General features: G+C 42.8%; 1 protein-coding gene across 1 annotated transcript in view; it reads left to right on the plus strand.

Annotated features, from left to right (window-relative positions):
• Window positions 1–21,937, plus strand: part of LOC114563906 (titin-like) — a 288,313-nt gene that overhangs the window by 75,925 nt on the left and 190,451 nt on the right. The window contains 4 exon segments of the mRNA XM_028590893.1: window positions 15,927–16,217; window positions 18,377–18,664; window positions 19,453–19,569; window positions 20,606–20,888. Coding sequence (XP_028446694.1) covers window positions 15,927–16,217; window positions 18,377–18,664; window positions 19,453–19,569; window positions 20,606–20,888 — 979 coding nt within the window.

Genomic DNA, 21,937 nt, shown 5'->3' on the forward strand with positions numbered 1-21,937 from the left:
GTTTGCTTGCAAAGTTGCAGGAAGTGCTCCTTTTAAAGTCACGTGGTTCAAAGATAAAAAGCAAATCCAATCCAGCCAAAAGTACGTTATCGCTTTTAGTGAAAATGTGAGCTTGAAAATTCAAGACTGTAAAGAGGAAGATGTTGGTACTTATGAGTGCGTTGTAGCCAATGAGGTTGGAAGTTCTACTAGCTTTGGAGCGTTGTCTCTGAAAGGTTGGTTTAACTTATGGCTGTACATCACACTGACATACGTTACAGCACCGTACACTTTCTGGTTTTATAATGACATCTTTTCTTTCTATTAGTCCCTCCAATGTTTGTTAAGAAGATAGAAAATATCTCCACTATTCTGGGAGATGTAGCGGTTTTTTGCTGCACCGTGGACGGCTCTCTGCCTCTCTGTGTACAATGGCAAAAAGACGAGAACTGTATTGCAGAGGATCCAAAGATTGAGAGAAGGTTTGAGAACAAAGAGGCCACTCTGAGGATTCCTGCCTGTGAGGCGACTCACAGTGGGAAATACACCTGCCTGGTCGTAAATGACGCCGGGCAGGACAGATGCTTTGCCACGCTTAAAGTGCAAGGTAGCTCTGCTTCATGCTTGATTCTTCTGCATAACGTTATAGGGAGTTTTAAATGCAGTAACAAATGCTTATCTCTTTTTCTCGGTGTTGTAGAACCACCTATGATCCATGAAAAGCCAGATGTAATCAAAGTGACTCGTGGAGATCCGGTTAGTCTTGAGTGTAGAATAGCTGGAAGTCCTCAGATCAGGGTAAGATGGACTAAAGAAGGCAAAGAGCTCCAGTCAAGCAGGAAACATCATCTCTACTTTGATAAAAACCTCAGCAGTCTTAACATACAGTCGTCTCAGCTGGAAGACAGCGGAGAGTATCTGTTCGAAGCCACGAACTCTTTTGGGATTTGCAGATGTAAAGTCATGCTCGTTGTTTTAGGTTTGTAAAATACTCTTCAACTCGTTTTAGAACAAATTGTTTGTGTTTTATCTTTGATTCTAATGATCTTTTACTATCACTTTAAACAGAAGAAATCATTCCACCGACGTTCGTTAGGAAATTAAAAAACATTCAAGAAATGATGGGTTCAGTGGTTACCTTGGAGTGCAAAGTGGCCGGCTCTCTTCCGATATCAGTTGAGTGGAGAAAAGGGAAAGAAAATATCACCAAGAGCTCCAAATATGAACTTCTGTGCATTGGAAATACTGTGTCGCTGAAGTTCAAACTGAGCGAGGGCGCTGATACGGGAGAATATTCCTGTAAAGTTATCAACAAAGCAGGCAGCTGTGTGTGCAGTGGCGTTCTTACAGCTAAAGGTTAGCCTTCAAAGGTTGAACTTTAAGTTTTTTTCTGACCAATAGCTAACCCTTGTTAACCGTTAACTGACAAGCAGGCAACGGAGTCCCAAGTCACCCGGCAAAGACGCTCTGAAGTACGTTCTGCTCTCAAGCGCCTACACATGATCCGCGGTAAAACTGCTCTGCTCCGGCCGTGTCATTGGTTCCTATGGGGAGAGCGGTGCCGCCCAAGTAGGCGTCGCGCACCGTTACGAATTGCTGCAGAGTGATGCGCTTAAAATTAAAATTATTTCAACTTTGAACTTTCAAGGAGCAACCAATTCTAGAAGCAATGATGACATTATGATATATCTGTGCTATGCGTCTCTGCTCTGCGCCTTACCTCACGGTTTTATCGTGGATTAGGTGTAGGGGGCTTCAGCGTTTGCGGACAACTTGTATGGGTTGTGTAGCCACGATGTTGTGTGCCTTGTCATGGACACATGCAAACAATTTCCTGGAATTGCATAGCCTATATTTGTTTTACACTGCAAAAAAGCGTTCGGTCAATCTTCTTGTGGGTTAACGGTTAAACGGTCATTAACATCCCTAGCTGACTTACATCTTTCAACTCAAAGGCTGTTAGTCATTGTAATCATTTTCCTGTGTGGGTTTTAGTGCCACCAAGATTCATAGCTGAGCCTGAATCTCAGGCGGTTGTTCCAAAGTCGACTGTGCTCTTCAGAAGTGTCTTTGAAGGAACACCTCCATTTACGGTGAAATGGTTCAAGGATGACATCGAACTCATCTCAGGGCCATCGTGTACAATTAGACTGGAGAAATATTCTTCCTCTGTAGAGCTCTACTCGGTCGAGACTCTGCAGTGTGGGATTTATTCCTGCCAAGTTAGCAACGCAGCGGGCGCAGTGCAAAGTGCGGCAGAGTTGTTGGTGAAAGGTTGGACTTTATCTTTTTTTCGTCCACCTCGATCATCATCACCGTTATCAAGTTAACTCCATCTTTTTTCTCCATTTTCACAGCTTCTCTGTCTCCATTTTCTCCACCTGACCAACACACCATTTATTTTCAGAGTCATCGGTCACCATCCTCCATGCGTAACACTGATGCAGGTGTTACTTTATGCTGACCGTAGTAACTTATCTTTCTTTGACTTTTGCAGAACCCCCTCAGTTTGTCCTGAAACTTCCTCCCACTACCTTTGTGAAGCAGTGCGAGGGACACCGTTTCGAATGCAAGGTCACCAGCTCACGCTCTCTGAAGATGTGCTGGTACAAAAATGACCAAAAGATAACCGATGGAGGCAACTATAAAGTAATGTTTGTTGACTCGACTGCGTACCTCCAGCTGAACACCACAAGGCTTGCGGATAACGGAGTCTACTCCTTTGAGGCTCATAACGATGCTGGCAGTGTGAGCTGCAGCACCATTCTCACAGTCCAAGGTCAGCTATCTTTACTACACAGTGTTGTTTGTGGAAACAAAACGTCTGAACTCGTATAGCATGAAAAAGAAGGAATGAAAATCTGTCTAAAAATGTCAGTACGGATCCCAACAGCCCCCGTCGTCTGTGTTTTTCCCTATTTTTGGAATGACCTACGACCTACCCTTTACCTTAAAGCAGGGGTAGGCAATCTGTTGCTCTTTACCCAATCTCCAGTGGCTTCCTGTGGCATTTTAATTTTAATTTATTATTGTTGATGGCCTAAAGTGATTCTTACATTCTCCATTGAGGCTACATAACATTTCAGTCAACTAAAATGTTCATCATAGTCTACGTAGGGTACATCTACAGCCCAGCATTAGTGGTCTTGTTTTTCCTTAGACTAGCTCTGGATTCCAAATCCAAATAAAGAAAAGTCTTGGAGGAAAATGGACCTTTTAAAAGTGCATAGACAGATTAATTGGCTTTCACAGCCACCGCTGCTTGTTTACCACAATCTGCGGCGAGAAACAACAAAACAACAAATGTAATACAACAAAAGTAATATTGTATATTTACAGAACAAGCACATTACGTTTGCTGAAAGTATCCAGCTGGGGATGAGAGAAGGAAAGTAATTTCAGAACTTTTGCAGAAAACAAAGCACAGCAAATGTACTTTTAAGAATTGGATCAAATCTCCAAACTCCACTAGTGCTGATTTTTACTAGACCATGAATACATGAAAGAATCATTCACTAAAATATCAAAGCACCTATTCTTAGACTTAAAAACCAAAACTGAGATAGTTCAGAAAATATATGCGCCTCTCTGCAAAGACATCACCAATAAATGAACGCTAATTTAGAATTATTAGTTATGTTTATTTGCCAACTCTGACTTAATAAACTTTGTTACCCTCATTATAAGGCTTCTTTTTTTTGGCCGAAAATGGCTCTTCTGATAGTAAAGGTTGCCGACCCCTGCCCAATACCCTTGACTCACGTTTTCCGAGCTAATTTCCAAGATTTTCCCTTCTCTCACTAATGATATTTCTGTCAACATCTGGATGGACTCCTCTAGCATGGAGTGAACTTAAGCATGACCCTCAACAAGAATTTCTGTCCCATGGAACTGACCGATTTCTCTGATATATTTTCCAGAGTCCCCATCCTTTACCAAATTGCCAAGTCCAGTAGAGGGCGTTGTAGGGAAAGACGCCAGCCTACACTGTGAGGTGTACGGCACTCCACCTTTCCAGGTTAACTGGTACAAAGACAAAAGGCCACTGAAGGACAGCAGGAAATATAAGATAGTCAGTGTGGCCAGCTCTGCCACACTTCACATTATGAAACTGGAGAAAGACGATGCTGGTCTTTACGAGTGCAGAGTGTCAAACAATGTAGATAGTGCAACCTGTCGCACTACCATTAGCCTGAAAGGTTAGTACAGAGTCCACCCATTCTCAATCCCAACTTGTCAAATACTGAAGGTCAGTGGCCCTCAGTGTCAGAAACTGACGCAAAACTACCCATTTAGCTCCCCAACGAAAATAAAAAAAACACTGGACTTTTACCCAGGAGATGGGGGTTAATGTCCCTTTCTTGTCCCCCGTGTCACTTAAACGTACATTTTGTACCCCCACCCATGATCTTTTACCAAACGTAACTTAGTGGTATGTTGAAAACTTATGCCAAGAGTCCTAACCCAGAGCCTCAAAAATTTACACAAAGGGGCCAGCTCAGGGCATTACAAAGTGTCACAAATAGGCCGTCCTATAGTGTTAAAAAGTGACACAAAGGGGCCAAACTAGAGCATTGAAAAGTGATGCAAGGGGCCGACCCAGAGTGTTAAAAAGTGAGGCAAAGGAACCGACCCATAGCGTTAAAAAGTGACCGAAAGGGGCCAACCCAAAGCAATAAAAAGTGACACAAATAGGCCATCCTAGTGCATTAAAAAGTGACGACAAGGGGTCTTGACCAATCGGTTTGACGAGTTGGGAGGGAGAATGAGTTGGCCATTTCCCAAAAGCCTAGTCTCCATGCGATTACCTCTCCTCACCTATGCTCTTTCCTTCACTATTCAGAACAACCAGCATTTGTCAAGAAACTGGCCGACCAGTCTGTGACAGTCGGTCAGCAGCTGACGCTCACAACTACAGTGAAAGGCTCTGAGCCTTTGACTGTGTCCTGGGTTCAGGACAAGGATCACATTCTCAGAGACGGTGATAACAGGAAGATCACCTTTGAGAATAACGTGGTCACCCTTGTAGTTCCCAAAGCTGACTCGACCACAGCTGGAAAATACACATGTCAGCTGAGGAATGACTCTGGAGTTGTGGAGTCTGTCTCCCAAGTCACAGTTCTAGGTTTGTAGAACTCCAGACTTCATTATATTTTTTCCAGTGACAGTGTACAGATTTGTTTAGCTTAATATCTTCTTCCCTAATTTCTAGAACCTGCTGTTATTGTGGATAGCCCAGAATCCTTGAGCGTGAAGTCAGGAGAGAATACAGCTCTTGAAGTCAAAGTATCTGGCTCACCAGAACTGAAAACTAAGTGGTTCAAGGATAACAAAGAGCTCTCTGCCGGTGCTAAGTATCAGATATCCTTCACAAAGAAGATTGCTTCCTTGAAGATTCGCTCTGCTGATAAAGCAGACGCTGGAGAATACAAGCTAGAGGTTAAAAACCATGTTGGTACATCCTCTTGCAAAATTAAGCTCTCCGTCTCAGGTTGGTGGCCACTTCACAAACTTTCTTCTCGTCTTATGATATTTTTAACCTTATTCATTGGCAGTTAGCTTCGAAATGCTTCATAACGTGTTGTTTTTTTTGACAATAGATAAGTTGATTCCACCGAGTTTCATACGGAAGCTGAGAGATACCCACCTTGTTGTGGGTAAGCCCGGTGAGATGGAGTGTAAGGTCGCTGGATCTGCTCCTTTAACAACTTCCTGGTTCCATGACGGCCAAGAAATCAAGAGTGGCCCTAACTATGATATTAGCTGCACTGACAATAACTGCAAGCTGATAGTTCCAACAATCAAGATGTCAGATTCTGGTAAATACACATGTAAAGCTGTAAACACTGCAGGAGCCAGCGAGACAAGTGCTTTGATGAACGTGAAAGGTCAGTAGACGTGAACAGAACATCTCAAGGATGTGTTCGTCAGCACCCGATCATGGCTCGTTTCAGAAAGTTAATGATCTTTTTTTATTTGAACCCAGAACCTCCATCTTTTGTGGAAAAACCTCAGGCGAAGGAAACATTGCCCGGCAAAAACGTGTCTTTCTCATCTAAAGTGAAAGGCAGTGCCCCCCTGAAAGTCAAATGGTTCAGGGGAGCCAAGGAAATGCAGCATGGAAGAGGCTGTGAGATCACACTGAAAAACGATGTTGCCACTTTGGTGCTTCACAAAGTCGAAAAGTCCCACGCAGGAGAGTACACATGCCAGATCATTAACGATGGAGGGAAGGATAGCTGCCAAGTTAACCTGTTTGTGAAAGGTTTGTTAGCATGACTGATATCTTTTTTTAACCAGCTGTGCACTTCTGAAAGTGAGTTTGATGTAACTGATCATGGAATTGCCTCTCTTAGAACCAGTCCACTTTGTGAAGAAGCTGAAGGACGTTTCCTCTGAAAAGGGGAAACCTCTGAGGCTTGAGGTCACATTCGCTGGAACCCCCAGGGTAAATGTGACCTGGAAGAAGGATGGTAACCTCATCTGGGCTTCGTATCAGTACAATGTGATTACCACGGACACCTCCTGCATCCTGGAGGTTCTTAACTCTGACAGGATGGAGGCAGCCGGTAGATACTCTTGTGAAGTAGACAACGGAGTCGGAAGTGACAAGTGTGATGCACAAGTCTCAATTCTAGGTAAACCTAGTAACGTAACAATGTTTTGTGCTTAGTTTGGTAGTTTCATTAGTAATCATTCATGATCATTAATTCATTTATTCAGTCATTCATTCTTTCATTTGTTCATCAACTCAACATCTAAACCATCATCATCATCTTTCACTTTAGAACGACCATACTTTGTTGAAAAGATGGAGCCAGTGGAGGTAACTGTGGGCGATGCCGTTACCCTGAAATGCCGTATTTCAGGAACTCCTGACATCTCCGTAGCTTGGTTTAAAGCTGACGGGAAGCTGCGCAAGTCCAACACTTGCTCAATGGACTATGCAAATGGTGTTGCCACTTTGAAACTGACCAAAACAACTAAGTTTGATCACGGCGAATACGTCTGCATGGCAGAGAACCGGGTTGGTTCAGCTTCTGCCAGCTGTAATGTGACGGTGAAAGGTGATGCTCGTTTCCCATACTTCTTTTCTTTTGTTAATGAATCCTGCTGTGATTGTCCGTTGGGTTGTTCAGTGACAGTAAGTCTAGGGCTGCCCCCTCTGGGAAGATTAGTTGACTTTTCGTTTATGCTTTTTCATGCTGAATGATTTATTTCCAAGCAACTTTGAGCATATCTCTGCTAAACATTTAATGTCATGCTTTTGCGTTATTCTTTTTGGAAAAACTCAATTTTACAGATCTGTCGATTAAATCAACCAATCTCTTAGTTGACAATGAGTGTTGGTAAGCTAATTTCTTTAGTCAAGGACAGCCCTAGATGACACTTAAAAAAAAAATCACGATTACAAATCTTCAAGTTTTCTTAACTTAAAGACTGATCAGCTGTTTTTCAATAGTTCTCTCACTGTTTTTGACACAAGTCGTATTTCATCCATAATAGCAGAGTTTCCTCTTACGTAGAGGCAAATGCATGGCAACATAACGATGGGCACATTTCTAACTTCGGCATTGCTTCTCTCAGAACCTGTGCGCTTTATCAAGAAGCTGGAGGACACTACTTTCATTGTGGGTCAGCCACTGAAACTAGTCTGCTTGTACACTGGAAGCCAGAGGGTCCACGTCACGTGGAAAAAGGATGGCAAGCTGATTTGGGCTTCTTATCAGTATAATGTTAGAACTACTGATGCGACCTGCATTCTGGACGTCCTCAACAGCGACAGGCCTGAGGCAGCTGGAACGTACACTTGCGAAATTGACAACGGAGTTGGAAGGGATGTCTGCCACGCTCGTGTCAGCCTAGGTAACGTCACAAACTCTTAACACACCATCTGCTTTCAATTCATCTACTAACTGTGTCAACAACAGATGCTTTCTATTGTTGTCTGAAAGAACACAGTAGGTAATGATCTCAGTTTAGGGCGCTTTCACATCTGTAATTTTGGTAGTTTGGTGCAATACAAGGCTGAGTTGTTGCATTTTTCATTTAGTTGGGTTTGCGTTCACACTACACTTTGTCAAACACACCAAACATTGTAAACAAATGTCACAAGTTGGGAACGGTCGCTGGTCTGTTGGACAGACAGGTTTTCTGATTTTGTTTGTGTTTGCAATATTTTAGAAGAAGGTGAACAATGTGAGCATTTGACAGACAGCGAGTGAAGGAGAGTGCAGCCCTGATGAGAGAGAGATGATGTGTTGTCACACAGACGACCAGCGATGTGTGCTCACAATAACTTGTGAAGTTATCATCCCTTGAATCATATAGATTTTTTAGATTCGTTTTTGGGACTTTGAAGCAAATTGGTCCAGATTTCGGTTAAAACTAACCAAACTGCTCAGGTGTGAAAGCACCCTTGGACTACTATCTGCCCGCTAGCATAACATAACATAATGTAGGCTTGATGCAACTAACCCAACCAATACTCCTCTCAGAACCGGCCCGTTTCGTGAAAAAGCTGGAAGACACGTATTTCAGACTCGGTGAACCCTTGACCCTCAAGAGCATGTACGCTGGAAGCCAGAAAATGTGCGTGACCTGGAAGAAGGACGGAAAACTAATCTGGGCATCGTACAAGTACAACGTCAAGACCACCAATGACACCTGCATCCTGGAAGTCCTCAACAGCGACCGAGAAGAGGCCGTCGGAAAATACACATGTGAAATTTCGAATGCTGGAGGAAGCGATCTCTGTCACGCTAATGTCAAACTAGGTAAAACACCTCCCCTCTTTACAGGGATTTTATTTTGCACTTTTAAAGGAAATCATGTAACCAGCTTGTTGTAATCACTACTCTATGCTTTAATTATCTAACACCACCATTGCTAATTGATTTCTTAGAACCAGTTTGCTTTGTGAGAAAACTGAAAAACACCTTCTATAAAATTGGCCACCCTTTGACGCTGGAGTGCACGTTTACCGGCAGCCAGAGGATTTATGTCAGCTGGATGAAGGACAGAAAACCAATCTGGGCATCGTACAAATACAATGTTAAAACTACCAAATTCTCCAGCACCCTGGATGTTCTCAACAGTGACGGTCGCCAAGCTGTCGGGAAATACTCTTGCGAGATTTCCAATTCAGAGGGCACTGACATCTGCCATGCTATGGTTAAGATAGGTAAAGCCTCCGACAGACCCAACTCATGACCATCATATTTTTGTGTTTACAATCAATTTGAATAGAGTTGCAAGGATTAATCGGTTAGTTGTCAACTATTAAATTAATCTTTGAGTTGTGGACAAAACAAGACATTTGAGGACGTCATCTTGGACTGATCCACATTTTATAGACCAAACAACTAATCGATTTATCCAGACAATATTCTACAGATTAATTGACTGTACAAATAATCATTCGTTGCAGCTCTAAATTTGTAATTTCAAAATCGTAAATTACACTACTGGTCAAAAGTTTTAGAACACCCCAATTTTTCCAGGTTTTTATTGAAATTCATGCAGTTCAATGTCTTATTGTACTCTGAAATGAAAGAATAGAACAAATGAACAATTTAAGTTAAAAGAGAAATCATGGAATTAATTTATAAACCAAAATGTATTCTAAATGTTTGACTCATCAAAGTAGCCCCATTTGGCAGATATAACAGCTGAACACACTCGTGGCATTCTTTCTACAATGGAAATCAAATATTCTTCAGAAAGTTCTTCCCAACTCTGTTGCAGAAGTTCCCATAAATGTGTGGCACTTGTCGGTTGCTTTGCTTTCACTTTTCTGTCCAGTTCATCCCAAACCAGCTCAATGGGGTTTGACTGTGCTGGCCACTCCATGTTTTTAAGTTTACCATCTTGTTCTTTTTTGCTAAGGTAGTTCTGGCATAGCTTGGACTTATGTTTTGGGTCATTATCTTGCTGTAGGATGAACCCCTGACCAACTAGGCCCATACCAGAGGGTACTGCATTGCACTGCAAAATGCTGTGGTAGCCGTTTTGGTTCAGGGTGCCTTTCACTCTGTACAAATCACCGACCCTGGATCCAGCAAAACAGCCCCAGACCATCACGCTTCCTCCTCCATGTTTGACAGTTGATGTCACACACTGAGGAACCATCCTTTCGCCTACTCGACGGCGTACAAAAATCCTGCGTGATGAACCGAAGATTTCAAATTTTGATTCATCAGTCCATAGCACCTTCTTCCAGTCTTCAGTAGTCCATTGACGATGTTTCTTGGCCCAGGCAAGCCTCTTTTTCTTATTCTGACTTAGCAATGGCTTTCTTGCTGCAACTCGACCTATCAAACCTGCAGCTCCAAGTCTTCTCTTTCCAGTTGAAACTGAGACTTCTTATTACGACCACTATTAAGCTGTGCTTGAAGCTGTCCTGTGAGCCGCCTATCACGCAAGCTGTTGACTCTCAGAAACTTGTCTTCTGATTCTGTTGTGGCTTTGGGTCTGCCAGACCTCTTCCTGTCAGAGTTTCCCCAGTTTCTAAGTGTCTTTTGATGGTGAAGAATACTGTACTCACTGACATCTTGACTTTCTTTGCAATTTCTCTGTAGGAAAGACCAACATTCTTAAGTGTTATGATGGTCTGTCTCTCTTCCATTGTTAATGGCCTTTTTACCGCCATTTTTATAGCAACACACTGCTTTCTGCAGTACAATACTGTTCAAATAATGCTCACAAAGGTATGGTACCACAGTGTGTTCCAACAATACTTTTATACAAACTGAGGGGGTTGTAAGTAATCCAGACCAGTTGGAACACCTGTAGGAATTGGTAGCACCAACTTTCAAAGCTTGATCAACCTCCATTGCTGCAGAACAGCTTTACATTGTTAACCCATTTCTTGTTCCCTGAAAAAGGCCTTTTTGTAAAATACTGAAGTGTACATTATTTTTCAGTTTTGGGTAACCTTACTTTTTTTTAACCTTAGGCAGTTCACCACTTACCTTTGTACCATTTCAAGCTATTCATTGGACTTGAACTGAAATTTCAATAAAAAAACAAAAAAATTGGGGTGTTCTTAAACTTTTGACCGATAGTGTATATCCAATCCCCTGCAGACCAGTCCTTTTACATTACCACATTTTAGTTGCTGTAACATATTAAACATGCCACTAACACCACCATTGCTTCCTGCAGAACCTGTGAGCTTTATTAAAGAGCTGGAAGACACCACTTTCAGGCTTGGCCAGCCGCTGTCACTGTACTGCGCCTACAGTGCCAGCCCCAGGGTCCATGTGAGCTGGAGAAAGGATGGCAAACCGATCTGGGCCTCCTACAAGTACAATGTCAAGACCACAGATAATTCCTGTGTCTTGGAGGTTCTAAACAGCGACCGCATAGAAGCAGCAGGGAGATACTCCTGTGAAATTTCTAACTCTGAGAACACGGCAGTCTGCCACTCACAGGTCAAACTAGGTAACATATTTAACATGACAGCTCATAGTGAGGGCTCATTTGTTTCAGTTTTTATGTTTTCAAAAAAATACGTTAATATATATCGGTATTGAGAATGCGTCTAATAAGAATGGGAATCTCCAGTCCCCAGGCTCGCATCCGTAGTCTTTAAGACAAATGTTTTTAAAAGTTTTGAGCGTTGATAATCTGGGCTGCAAATGGAAAGTGACTGTTACCTAAATGTGGAACGAATCATTTGTTCTCTTTGCTTGAGATTCATGTTTTTTGTCGCTGACTTTTTGGACCCTGACGAATATATTTAATCAAACAGTCATCATGTTTTCAGAAAGACATTGTAGGACTGAGGCTAGTAGGAGTGGGAATCACCAGAGGCCCTACGATACGATATTATCACAATACTTATGTCACGATACGATATTATTGCGATATTCAGCAATATTTTAAAATGTATCACCTTTTTTCCAACTTCAAATTATGTTTCCAAAGGAAACCTTTGTCAACCATCTAGTAGACTGAAAACGCTAATTCATTTTATTATTCTAGTACTGAAAGGTTTATTTCTCATGTGCAATTGAACTAAATCGGTATTTTCTGGAAATGAAAAAAGGCAAATTTGAAAACATTTTGTTGAGCTATTTACATCAGACAAATCAGACGTTTTGCCCCGCCACTGTACAAATATTTGTGACACCCATAGATAGATGTAAAAACTAACCAATAGCATTGATTAATGAAATATATTTTAAATGACAAAATACTGGGATACAATTTTTGCAGCGACGATTTGCTGCACAAAACATTTAGTTTTACCAAATTGAGATGGAGAGACTGAACTCCAGCTTAATTTATTTATTTGGTGTATGCTCTTCACTTTTCCCTAAATTTTCGAACCTATGTTTGCAGTAAACCATAGTGGATGTTAATTTCGGAGCATCGTTAAAAATTGTTAAAAACGGAAACAATGAGCCTTATTTATAGTTTCACTGATCACTTGCTAACTCTATTTCACATAATCTCACTCATCTTTCTCAATAGTTGACCAGCACTAACAGCTAACATCCTTGCCTTTTTTAGAACCTGTGCGATTTGTGAAAAAGCTGAAGGATATGACCTTTAGGGTTGGCCAGCCTCTGAAGCTTCAGGTCACGTACACGGGCAGCCAGCACGTGCACGTGAGCTGGACAAAAGACGGCAAACCAATCTGGGCTTCCTACAAGTACAACGTCAAGACTACCGACAACTGCTGTGTCTTGGAGGTTCTCAACAGTGACAGAGAAGAGGCTGCTGGGAAATATTCCTGTGAAATATCCAATGCTAGCAGCTCTGCTATCTGTCACACTCATGTCAGACTAGGTAACAGCCCTCTAACCATAGACTGTGAAAATAATGGACATAGCATCCATGATGTCCCCCATCGGTTTGTGGACTGCTGTTTTGGAGCCTCAAGTTTGGCATTACGGGCGTTTTTTGCTAACGGATGTGACGCTTTTTTACAAGAGGGTGGAGCTTGGGAGTGTTGTTTTTGGTTTTATGGTACTGTGCTAAGCTAAAATTTAAAAAGGGAAAGTTGCTGATTTTCAACCCTTTTGAAGCGAGTCATCCAGCTGAGATTTACCGGCGGGTAAACACAGACCTCCGGGTACTGGAGACATTCATCTGTAGCTATCTTGCTTGGAACAAGTGAGAAGTAGGCTCATTTTCTCATAGACTTCTATAAAAACAGACTTTTTTTTTTGAGCCTGTGTAGTCGCCCCCTGCTGGAAGTTAGACAGAATGCAGCTTTAAGTAGCTTCAGCATTGGCTTCACTTTTTAAACCGGGAAGCTTTGTCCACTATTTTCACAGTCTGTGCCTCTAACATACTCACTCACTTTATGAGCAGTTCATGCTACATGACATAACTAACGCCTGTTGCTTCTCTCAGAACCTGTGCGCTTTGTGAAAAAGCTCGAGGACACATCGTACCGTCTGGCCGATCCATTGAGTCTGACGTGCACGTACACTGGCAGTCAGCGAGTGCACGTAAGCTGGACGAAAGACGGCAAGCCAATCTGGGCATCATACAAATACAACGTCAAGATTACAGATTCCTCGTGCGTTTTGGACATCCTCAATAGCGACAGAGATGAAGCAGCCGGGCTCTATTGTTGTCACATTTCTAACGCAGAAGGTTCTGCTGTCTGTGACGCTTATGTCAGTCGTAAAAGCTCTAAGAAAGGTATAACCTCCACCCTTACATCTCAATCACTAACACAGAACATTAATCTTTTGCTAAAACATAGCCAAAGAAGGCAGACTCTCATGTTACTCCCAGCCTAGCTTCTGTTCTGCTGGTTTTAAATCTACAGTTTTAAAATGGGCATCTTCCATCTACCTTTCTGAAAAGCCGAAACTAGTTTCTGAGTTTTTGCAGCGGACATTTTCTTAAAACCCTTACCAGGAGTGCAAAATGAGGCACTAGGCTTAATGTGGAACGAAGCATTTGTTCTCTTTACTTGAGACCCTGACAAATAGATTAAATAAAACATTTGTCATGTTTTCAGAAAGACGAATGGAAGAAACACCCTGAGTTACACATTGTATGACTGAGACTAGAGGAACACGAGCTAGCCCGGGAGTACGCTGGGACTCCGGGTCTCTCTGTACTTCACTTCACATTAAATGAAGCCTAATTCAATTTCAATTGTGAACTATAATTAATGCATGTTTGCTTCTAATTGCTTACCATCACCTTTGCATTTAACAACCATCACTGCTTCTCACAGAACCTGCTCGCTTCATCAGAAAGCTGGAAAACACAACGTTCAGAGTCGGCACTCCGCTGACGCTTAGAGTTGCGTTCACCGGTAGCCAGAGAGTGAATGTGACCTGGAAGAAAGACGGGAGACTGATCTGGGCCTCTTATCAGTACAATGTCAAGACGACGGACTGCAGCTGTGTGCTGGAAGTCCTCAACAGTGACCGAGAAGAAGCTCGGGGAAGATACACTTGTGAAATTTCCAACGCTGAAGGCTCCGATATCTGCCATGCTTATGTCAAACTAGGTAACACTAACTAACAACACAGCTTGTAGTTCTCTTTATTTCATGCATGAACTGAATAATTCCTACAGATAACTGTCATTGCCACTCACATCACTTAGTCTTCCCAACTTTTGTAACTTTTCCTGCCTTCATGTACGGGTAAATCTCGCTTCATTCACAAAAACCTCCAGTGTTTCCCCAAGGTTGACTGCATCATCCATGGACTCCCTGGTGACGCGTCGCTGCTAAATAACTGCAGGGGAAACACAGCGGGTATTTGGCGTTATTTTTGGGATAAAAAAAAAAACATTCCTGTTGCCCTAGCCTTTCTACGCATGAGAACATCCACGGATTCCTCGGATATTGCACAGTCGCACAGTTTCTCGTCCTCGGCATGTAAAGATCCATGGTTTCTGTGATTAATTTCAACATTGCTTCTCTCAGAACCCGTACGCTTTGTAAAGAAACTGGAGGACGTCTGCCACGAGCTGGGCAAACCTCTGCGGCTGGAGTGCACGTACGCCGGCAGCCAGAGGGTTCACGTGACGTGGAAGAAGGATGACAAACTCATCTGGGCTTCCTACCAGTACAACGTCAAAACCAGCGACTCCTCCTGCGTTCTGGAGGTCCTCAACAGCGACAGAGCCGCAGCCGCCGGAAAATACACATGCGAAATTTCCAATGCCGAAGGAACTGACACCTGTCATGCTCATGTTAAAATAGGTAACACCGTAACTCATTCCTCTCATTAACGCTAACATCCGGGGTAGTCATCGTTTCCTGTTGTTTTCTCTATGTAAACAGTCCTGTGTTAGGGTGTTGGTGTGTTTCAGGATGGTTGGTCCTGTGTTTGTTGGGTTTGGAAAGAAATGTTTTCAAATGTGTTACACGTCTTTTACAAGATGTTTTCCATGTTTTCATGGTTCCTTTGGGTTTATAAACTACGGGGTTGCTTTGTAGTTTGGACGGCAGAAACTGAGCCCTTTGGAAAAGTTCGACTCATAATTAGGTTTTATCAGTGATGAATATTGCGAGAAAGAGTCTGAATATTTTAGAAAAAATATCTGAATATTTTGAGAGAGAGTTGGAAATATTTCAGAAAAAAAAGTTTTAATATGTTAAAAGAAATAGTCTGAATATTCTAAGAAAAAAAGTGAATATTTTGAGAAAAAATGTCTAAACAAGAGTCCCTAAAACGGAAACATGTGGATATAGTGCTGCCCCCGTCTTTGGGTCACTATGGTTGGATCAGATAAATATTAGCTTGCTCTTGGGATTCGTAGACAGAAACTGTAAAACATGTGGTGGATATTCTGCGTTTGCTTTTGTGTTAAGCTTTTTATGTCGTGTTACGTGTTGTTGAGGCTCTCTGTTTTCCCCCAATGATAAAAGCCCGGTGGCCTTCCTCAATGACACTTTCGAACTCTTTCCGATTATCACATCACGGCCTGATTTTCTTCCCGTTCTCCCCCACCAACAGAGCGTAAAGTCCCTCCAACTTTCACCAAGAAGCCGTCTGAGTCCATGATGGATTCTGTGGGTAAGACGGTAAAGATGGAGGGACGGGTGTCTGGCTCACAGCCGATGACTGTCACCTGGTTCAAGGACAACAGCGAGATCCAAGGCTCTGACAAATACAACGTCAGCTTCACGAACAACGTTGCCGTGTTGTGTGTCAGAGACTCCAGCAGCTCGGACAGCGGCGTTTATGAATGCACGGCTTCCAACGAGGCCGGAAAAGCCTCATGTCGGGTGTCTCTCGCCATCACAGGTACTAGTGTCACTTTATCTTTCATTATTTGTAGGTTTAGGTTATTGTTTAGGATTTGATACTTAAGACAGAAAAGAGAAGACAGTGTTTTCTCTCTGTTTGTCGTAAACTAAGTTGCACGTATTTAGCAGGGGTCAAGGGGTCTGCCCTCTTTTTTAACAAAAAAGAATACATTTGACATTCTTTTGGACCATTATTATTTTAATTTCTGTGTCTGAAACGTTAGCTCGAGCAGATAATAAATAAATAACACTCAAAAAGCCTAAAGTCAAAACTGGGGACCAACTACAATCATTACGTCTGAGAAAAGTCATTTAGTTACATTAATTCGGCTTAGGTGAAGTAGGGCCCTACTTTAACGATCTGAGACGCAAGTATGAAACGCAAAACGCAAGTAGCTTTGTGGGAGATCTCGGCCGCTGTTGCTATGATACCGGCGGGATAAATGACTCTTGCGCCCGACGCAAACCTTAAATGGGTTGGTCTGAAGTAGCTAGGTGTGGTTTGGGCGTAACGTGAAAATAACAAATCAGAGCGCCATCTCTTATTTCTTTAAGAGCAGGCGCGCTTGTTCGGTGGCGGATTGCTATTATGACGGTGGATTTGCCTGGCGCACGCCAGCGGGAGCTGTCCGGGATGCGGCAAAGTAATAAATGCCGTCTTGTCCGGGTGGCGATGTTGCTGCTCCTCTCGGGCTCATCTCCTCAAGTCTGGAGAGGATTGCTGCAGCTATGGAGCGTGGGCCTCCAAACGCACCACCTGCTCCTGTTGTGCCCCTTCCTCCTCCCCCCACTCCATTTCTGTCCACCCACTCCATCAGGAGAGCATCACGCATTACTCCCGGACCAGATCCCGCTGTAGTTCAACATCACGTCTCCTTAAGTCCTCTAATATTTCCTCATTTATGTCATCGACACATCCATGATTCATGGAAATGTTGTGTAAAACACAACAAGCCACAAAGAATGCTGGGAATTTTTGAGGACTGTACTGTAAAGTTCCTCCTGATCTATCCAAACACCTGAAGCACATTTTCAGTAATATTTTTCTTTGTACTTATGTATGGTTTGCAAAAATGGGAACTGCTGCGTCCGTCTAGATGAGAGAAGTGTATGTGCGTTGTGCACACGCTACATTATGGCCAAGCATGCACCCCTAAAATAGCATCTGAATAACACGCTACTGACTTTAGACTAGCACCACTGACTTTAGACTAGCACCACTGACTTTAGACTAGCACCACTGACTTTAGACTAGCACCACTGACTTTAGACTAGCACCACTGACTTTAGACTAGGACCACTGACTTTAGACTAGTACCACTGACTTTAGACTAGGACCACTGACTTTAGACTAGCACCACTGACTTTAGACTAGTACTACTGACTTTAGACTAGGACCACTGACTTTAGACTAGCACCACTGACTTTAGACTAGGACCACTGACTTTAGACTAGCACCACTGACTTTAGACTAGGACCACTGACTTTAGACTAGCACCACTGACTTTAGACTAGGACCACTGACTTTAGACTAGTACCACTGACTTTAGACTAGGACCACTGACTTTAGACTAGCACCACTGACTTTAGACTAGTACTACTGACTTTAGACTAGGACCACTGACTTTAGACTAGCACCACTGACTTTAGACTAGGACCACTGACTTTAGACTAGCACCACTGACTTTAGACTAGGACCACTGACTTTAGACTAGCACCACTGACTTTAGACCAGAAACTGCAAAATAGCACCAGGGAACGTTTGCACCTGAACACACCTCCTGATTTCGCTGAACCGTCCCCGGGAGCACAAATACATTCCCTAATTTACTGACGTGCGTCTGTGGAGGGAAAAGTCTGCTGTGCGTCGGGTGCAAAATAGGAATGATGCATCGTGTACAAAGGCAATTGCGCTGAGTGCAAGATAGGGCCCTTAGTCTTTAATCAGACGTTTTCTCAGAGCTAGATAACAGACAGAGAGTCTTTGAGTCTGTTTGGTGAACGGTGTGCGGTTCGGTCCATCTCAGTTTCGGGTGAGATAAAGACTTGAATCCAAAGACTTTCCATCTGAAGGTTTCTGCAAAACTTTGCAAAAAAAGGCTTCAGTGTTGGAAAAGCACCTATCTGTTGTCCTGCTTCTTTCCCATCACTCTTCAGAAAAGGGCCAGACTCCGAAATTCAGCGTTCCTTTGGAGCCGGCAACAGTGAGCGAGGGCGAGAAGCTGAGCCTAAAGTGCAACGTGATTGGCTCTCCTCCGCTGAGCATCCAGTGGATGAAGGACCGGAGGGAGCTGAAGTCCAGTGGGAACACCACGATCACGTTTGTTGGCGGGGTGGCCTGTCTGGAGATCAGCCCGGTCTCAAAGAGTGACGCTGGGGATTACCTCTGCAAGGCCAGCAACGCCAGCGGCAGCGACTTCTGCAAGGCCAGGGTCTCTGTCAAAGGTAATCTTACATCCAATGCCATGTTATTGTTATTTTCCACTTAGAATTTAACAACAAAGAACTTGAAACACTTTACTGTGTTGCATTCGATCAGATGTTCCAGATTGGGCCGTTTTCTACCCAACTGGAAAACTTTTTAACCGGGTAAATTTTAGGGTGATACATAATTTTTCCTTTTTTAAATTATTATTTAGTCAGTTGTGATAAAAACTTTGTAAAAGTTCTAGCATCAGTTCAAACAATTGAAGCCTTTTTGTTTGTATAAAATCTGAAAGGCTAGGGAAATCATTTTTTGTTATTGAAACTGTGGTTTTAGGTTGTTTATAAAAAGTAGCCTAATTAAAACTTTGACTACTTAAAGGTGCATTGGGTAAAGCTTATAAAACTAACTTTCTGTCATATTTGCTGAAACTGACCCTATGTTCCAGTAGAACTACATGAAGCAGGTCATTTAAAAAACAAATCTGGCTCCTCTGGCACCACCTACAGCCTGTAATGAGATTTGCAAAAATCCACAGCTCCCAGGGGTGGGGGGTGTCTAACTGCGTGTCAATCACTCACGCTCATACACACGCATTCATTCTCCCTTGTGGGGGGAGGGGCTTAGGAGACCGTTTTGGGCTTTAGCAGAAAGGATGGGACTGAGAAGTTGTTGATGTTCAAATTTTTTTCAAAAGTCCTGGATCTTCACAATCCTACCTAGAGCACCTTTAAATGCCAGTTTGATTCAAGGCTCCTATTGGGCTCTTTGGTGTCAGCACTAACCACCCTTTGTTATTGGTTTTCAGATAAAGGAGTGAAGGCCGCCCCCAGCGAGGCCGCCGCCCAACCTGCAGCTGCTCCAGCCAAAAGGCTCGACAACCTTTTCTTCATCGAGGAACTCAAAAACATTTCTGTCACAGAGAGTAAGTAGACTGTTAGAGGCCATGAACTCCACAGGAACAAGGCTTTGAGCTCCCAGGTTTGTGACACGTGACAAGACTTATCGTGACATTGTCAGGGAAAAGACACAAATTCAACAAAGCAAAACAGAATCACTGGGATGTCGTGCTAACGTGATGTTGTGCTAACACAATACTAACTTCCTTTTGTTCCAGAGATATGTGAAATTAGACTTGTTGATTTGGGGAAAGAAGTCAACATATTTTAAGAAAAATGTCATAATAATAGAAAATAATTGTCATCCATAAAACTTTAACATTAGGAAGCAGTTTAGGTTTGAAAACTGCTGGGTTGCTTTGTAGCAACCCAACATTTCTAGGCTACTTAGGATGTGGAAGGCATCGATTCTTCTAACCTACCCTGAATCGATAAATGTGTGTTTTGAGTGTGAGAAGATCTCCGTTAGGAATTACGTAATGAAATCCTAGGCCTATATGTAATAATAGGTAATGCATGTTACCTAGGCCTGCAGGTAATGTGTGTTACCTAAGCCTGCAGGTAATACATGTTACCTAGGCCTGCAGGTAATGCATGTATAGTATAGCCTAAATTTTTGAGGCAACCTCAGTGATTTGACCGCGATTAACCAAACATGCTACATGGGGGCAACAGAGTTTGATAACATTAGACAACATAGCAGGATGAGATTCGGGAGTCTTTCAGGACAGGATGTTTCTTTTTGGGGGGGAGGGGGAGGCAGTCATGTAATCGGGATATGATGGAAGTATTTTCATGGGCTTGGGATGGGATGGTAGCGTCAAATTGATTCCCGTGTGACCTTCTAGTCTAGACCCAAACGGAGACCTTTGGAAAGGATGCTGCAGGTCAGTCAGTCTTGTCGGTTCGGTCGTTTACAGACCTTTCAGTAACAGTTCTACGTCGGAAACAACACAGGACACAAACTAACCTATCAAGTTTTGGAGGAAATGAAGAACTGTCAGGCAGATGTTATCTCGTGAAGATTCCACGTAGAGCTACATGTTTGTGTTTTCTTTGCAGAGGGCACCGCGACGTTCATCGCTAAGATTGGCGGTGACCCGATCCCCAGCGTGAAGTGGATGAAGGGCAAATGGCGGCAGATCACGCCCGGCGGTCGCATCACCATCGAGCACAAAGGCCAGGATGCCCGCATGGAGATCAGAGAGGTTACCAAGAGTGACGCTGGTCAGTACCGATGCGTCGCCACCAACAAACACGGAGAGATCGAGTCCAGCTCTGACATGGCCGTCACCAAGAAGGAGGAAGTGGAGGGAATCGGAGATATTCGCACCAAGCTGAAGAAGTAAGAGAGACATGTGTTGGATGATTGCTTTATTTAGTTGATCAGTACCATCACCAGGTCAATCACAAAACACAGTTGACATTTTATAAGTTTTGGGGCAAAAAAAGGATTTGGTTTGTCTGAACTGGCTGAGGACGAGGCATCCTAAAATCCCCAGAACCCAAAGGATTATTTGGGGCTTAAAACCAAACTGACACATCAAAAGGCCAATGATAATATGAGTTACTATTGCTAATACTACAAACTACAAAATGTGAATTCTGAAAAGCTAAATTGCTAAAGCTAAACTCGGTCGCTTGCCTAAATGCGTAAGAAAACGTTGAAGTTGTGAGAATAGTTGGAAAAGTGGAAATGGTTTTAATTAGTATGAATAATACCAATAATGTATTAAACAAAAGTGCAATATTTTAAGGATTTCTAAAAAGCTTTTGCCACACTGAATTGCTAGCTTAAATGTTGAAGTTGTTGGGACACGGAGACATGTGTTCGTCGATTTCTTTATTTAGTCTGAACGTAGTCTCTATCAACGCCGGAAGTTGCGCCAAATGTTCCTCACTTCCGCTTTCTTTGAGTTTACTTTAAACTCCGTTAGCATCGAGCAACATTATCTGGAACCTCTGAGCAACATTACAGACAGAAAATGTCAAGTTTAGAAGAAAATGTAACGGTACAACGCGGCAGGCCTGCTTGGTTCTTTCAGGGAATGATTGTAAAGATTTATAAATAATATGTTTAGGGCATTTCCTCTCTAACTGGGAGGTTTTGGGACTGATTGGTGGGATTGCTATGGACGAAGAGCCAATGAGGTTTAACCATGTACCAGCTAATCTAAATAGCTCACGTTACTGTATTGTGTCAACAGTTAACTTCATTTAATATTAGATGAGGCAGGGTGCAAATGTTCCACCAAAACAAGTTCCTTCCTGAGACTATTTAGCAGAGCCACCGTCTCTGCGTCTGGAGCTTAGCCACGCCCAAGATGATTGGGATTGGTTTAAAGAAATGCAAACAACCCAGAGCGTTTTCTTCTCCTATCCCAGAATGCATCT

The sequence above is a fragment of the Perca flavescens genome, chromosome 11 (assembly GCF_004354835.1).
Source record: "Perca flavescens isolate YP-PL-M2 chromosome 11, PFLA_1.0, whole genome shotgun sequence".
Taxonomy (NCBI): domain Eukaryota; kingdom Metazoa; phylum Chordata; class Actinopteri; order Perciformes; family Percidae; genus Perca; species Perca flavescens.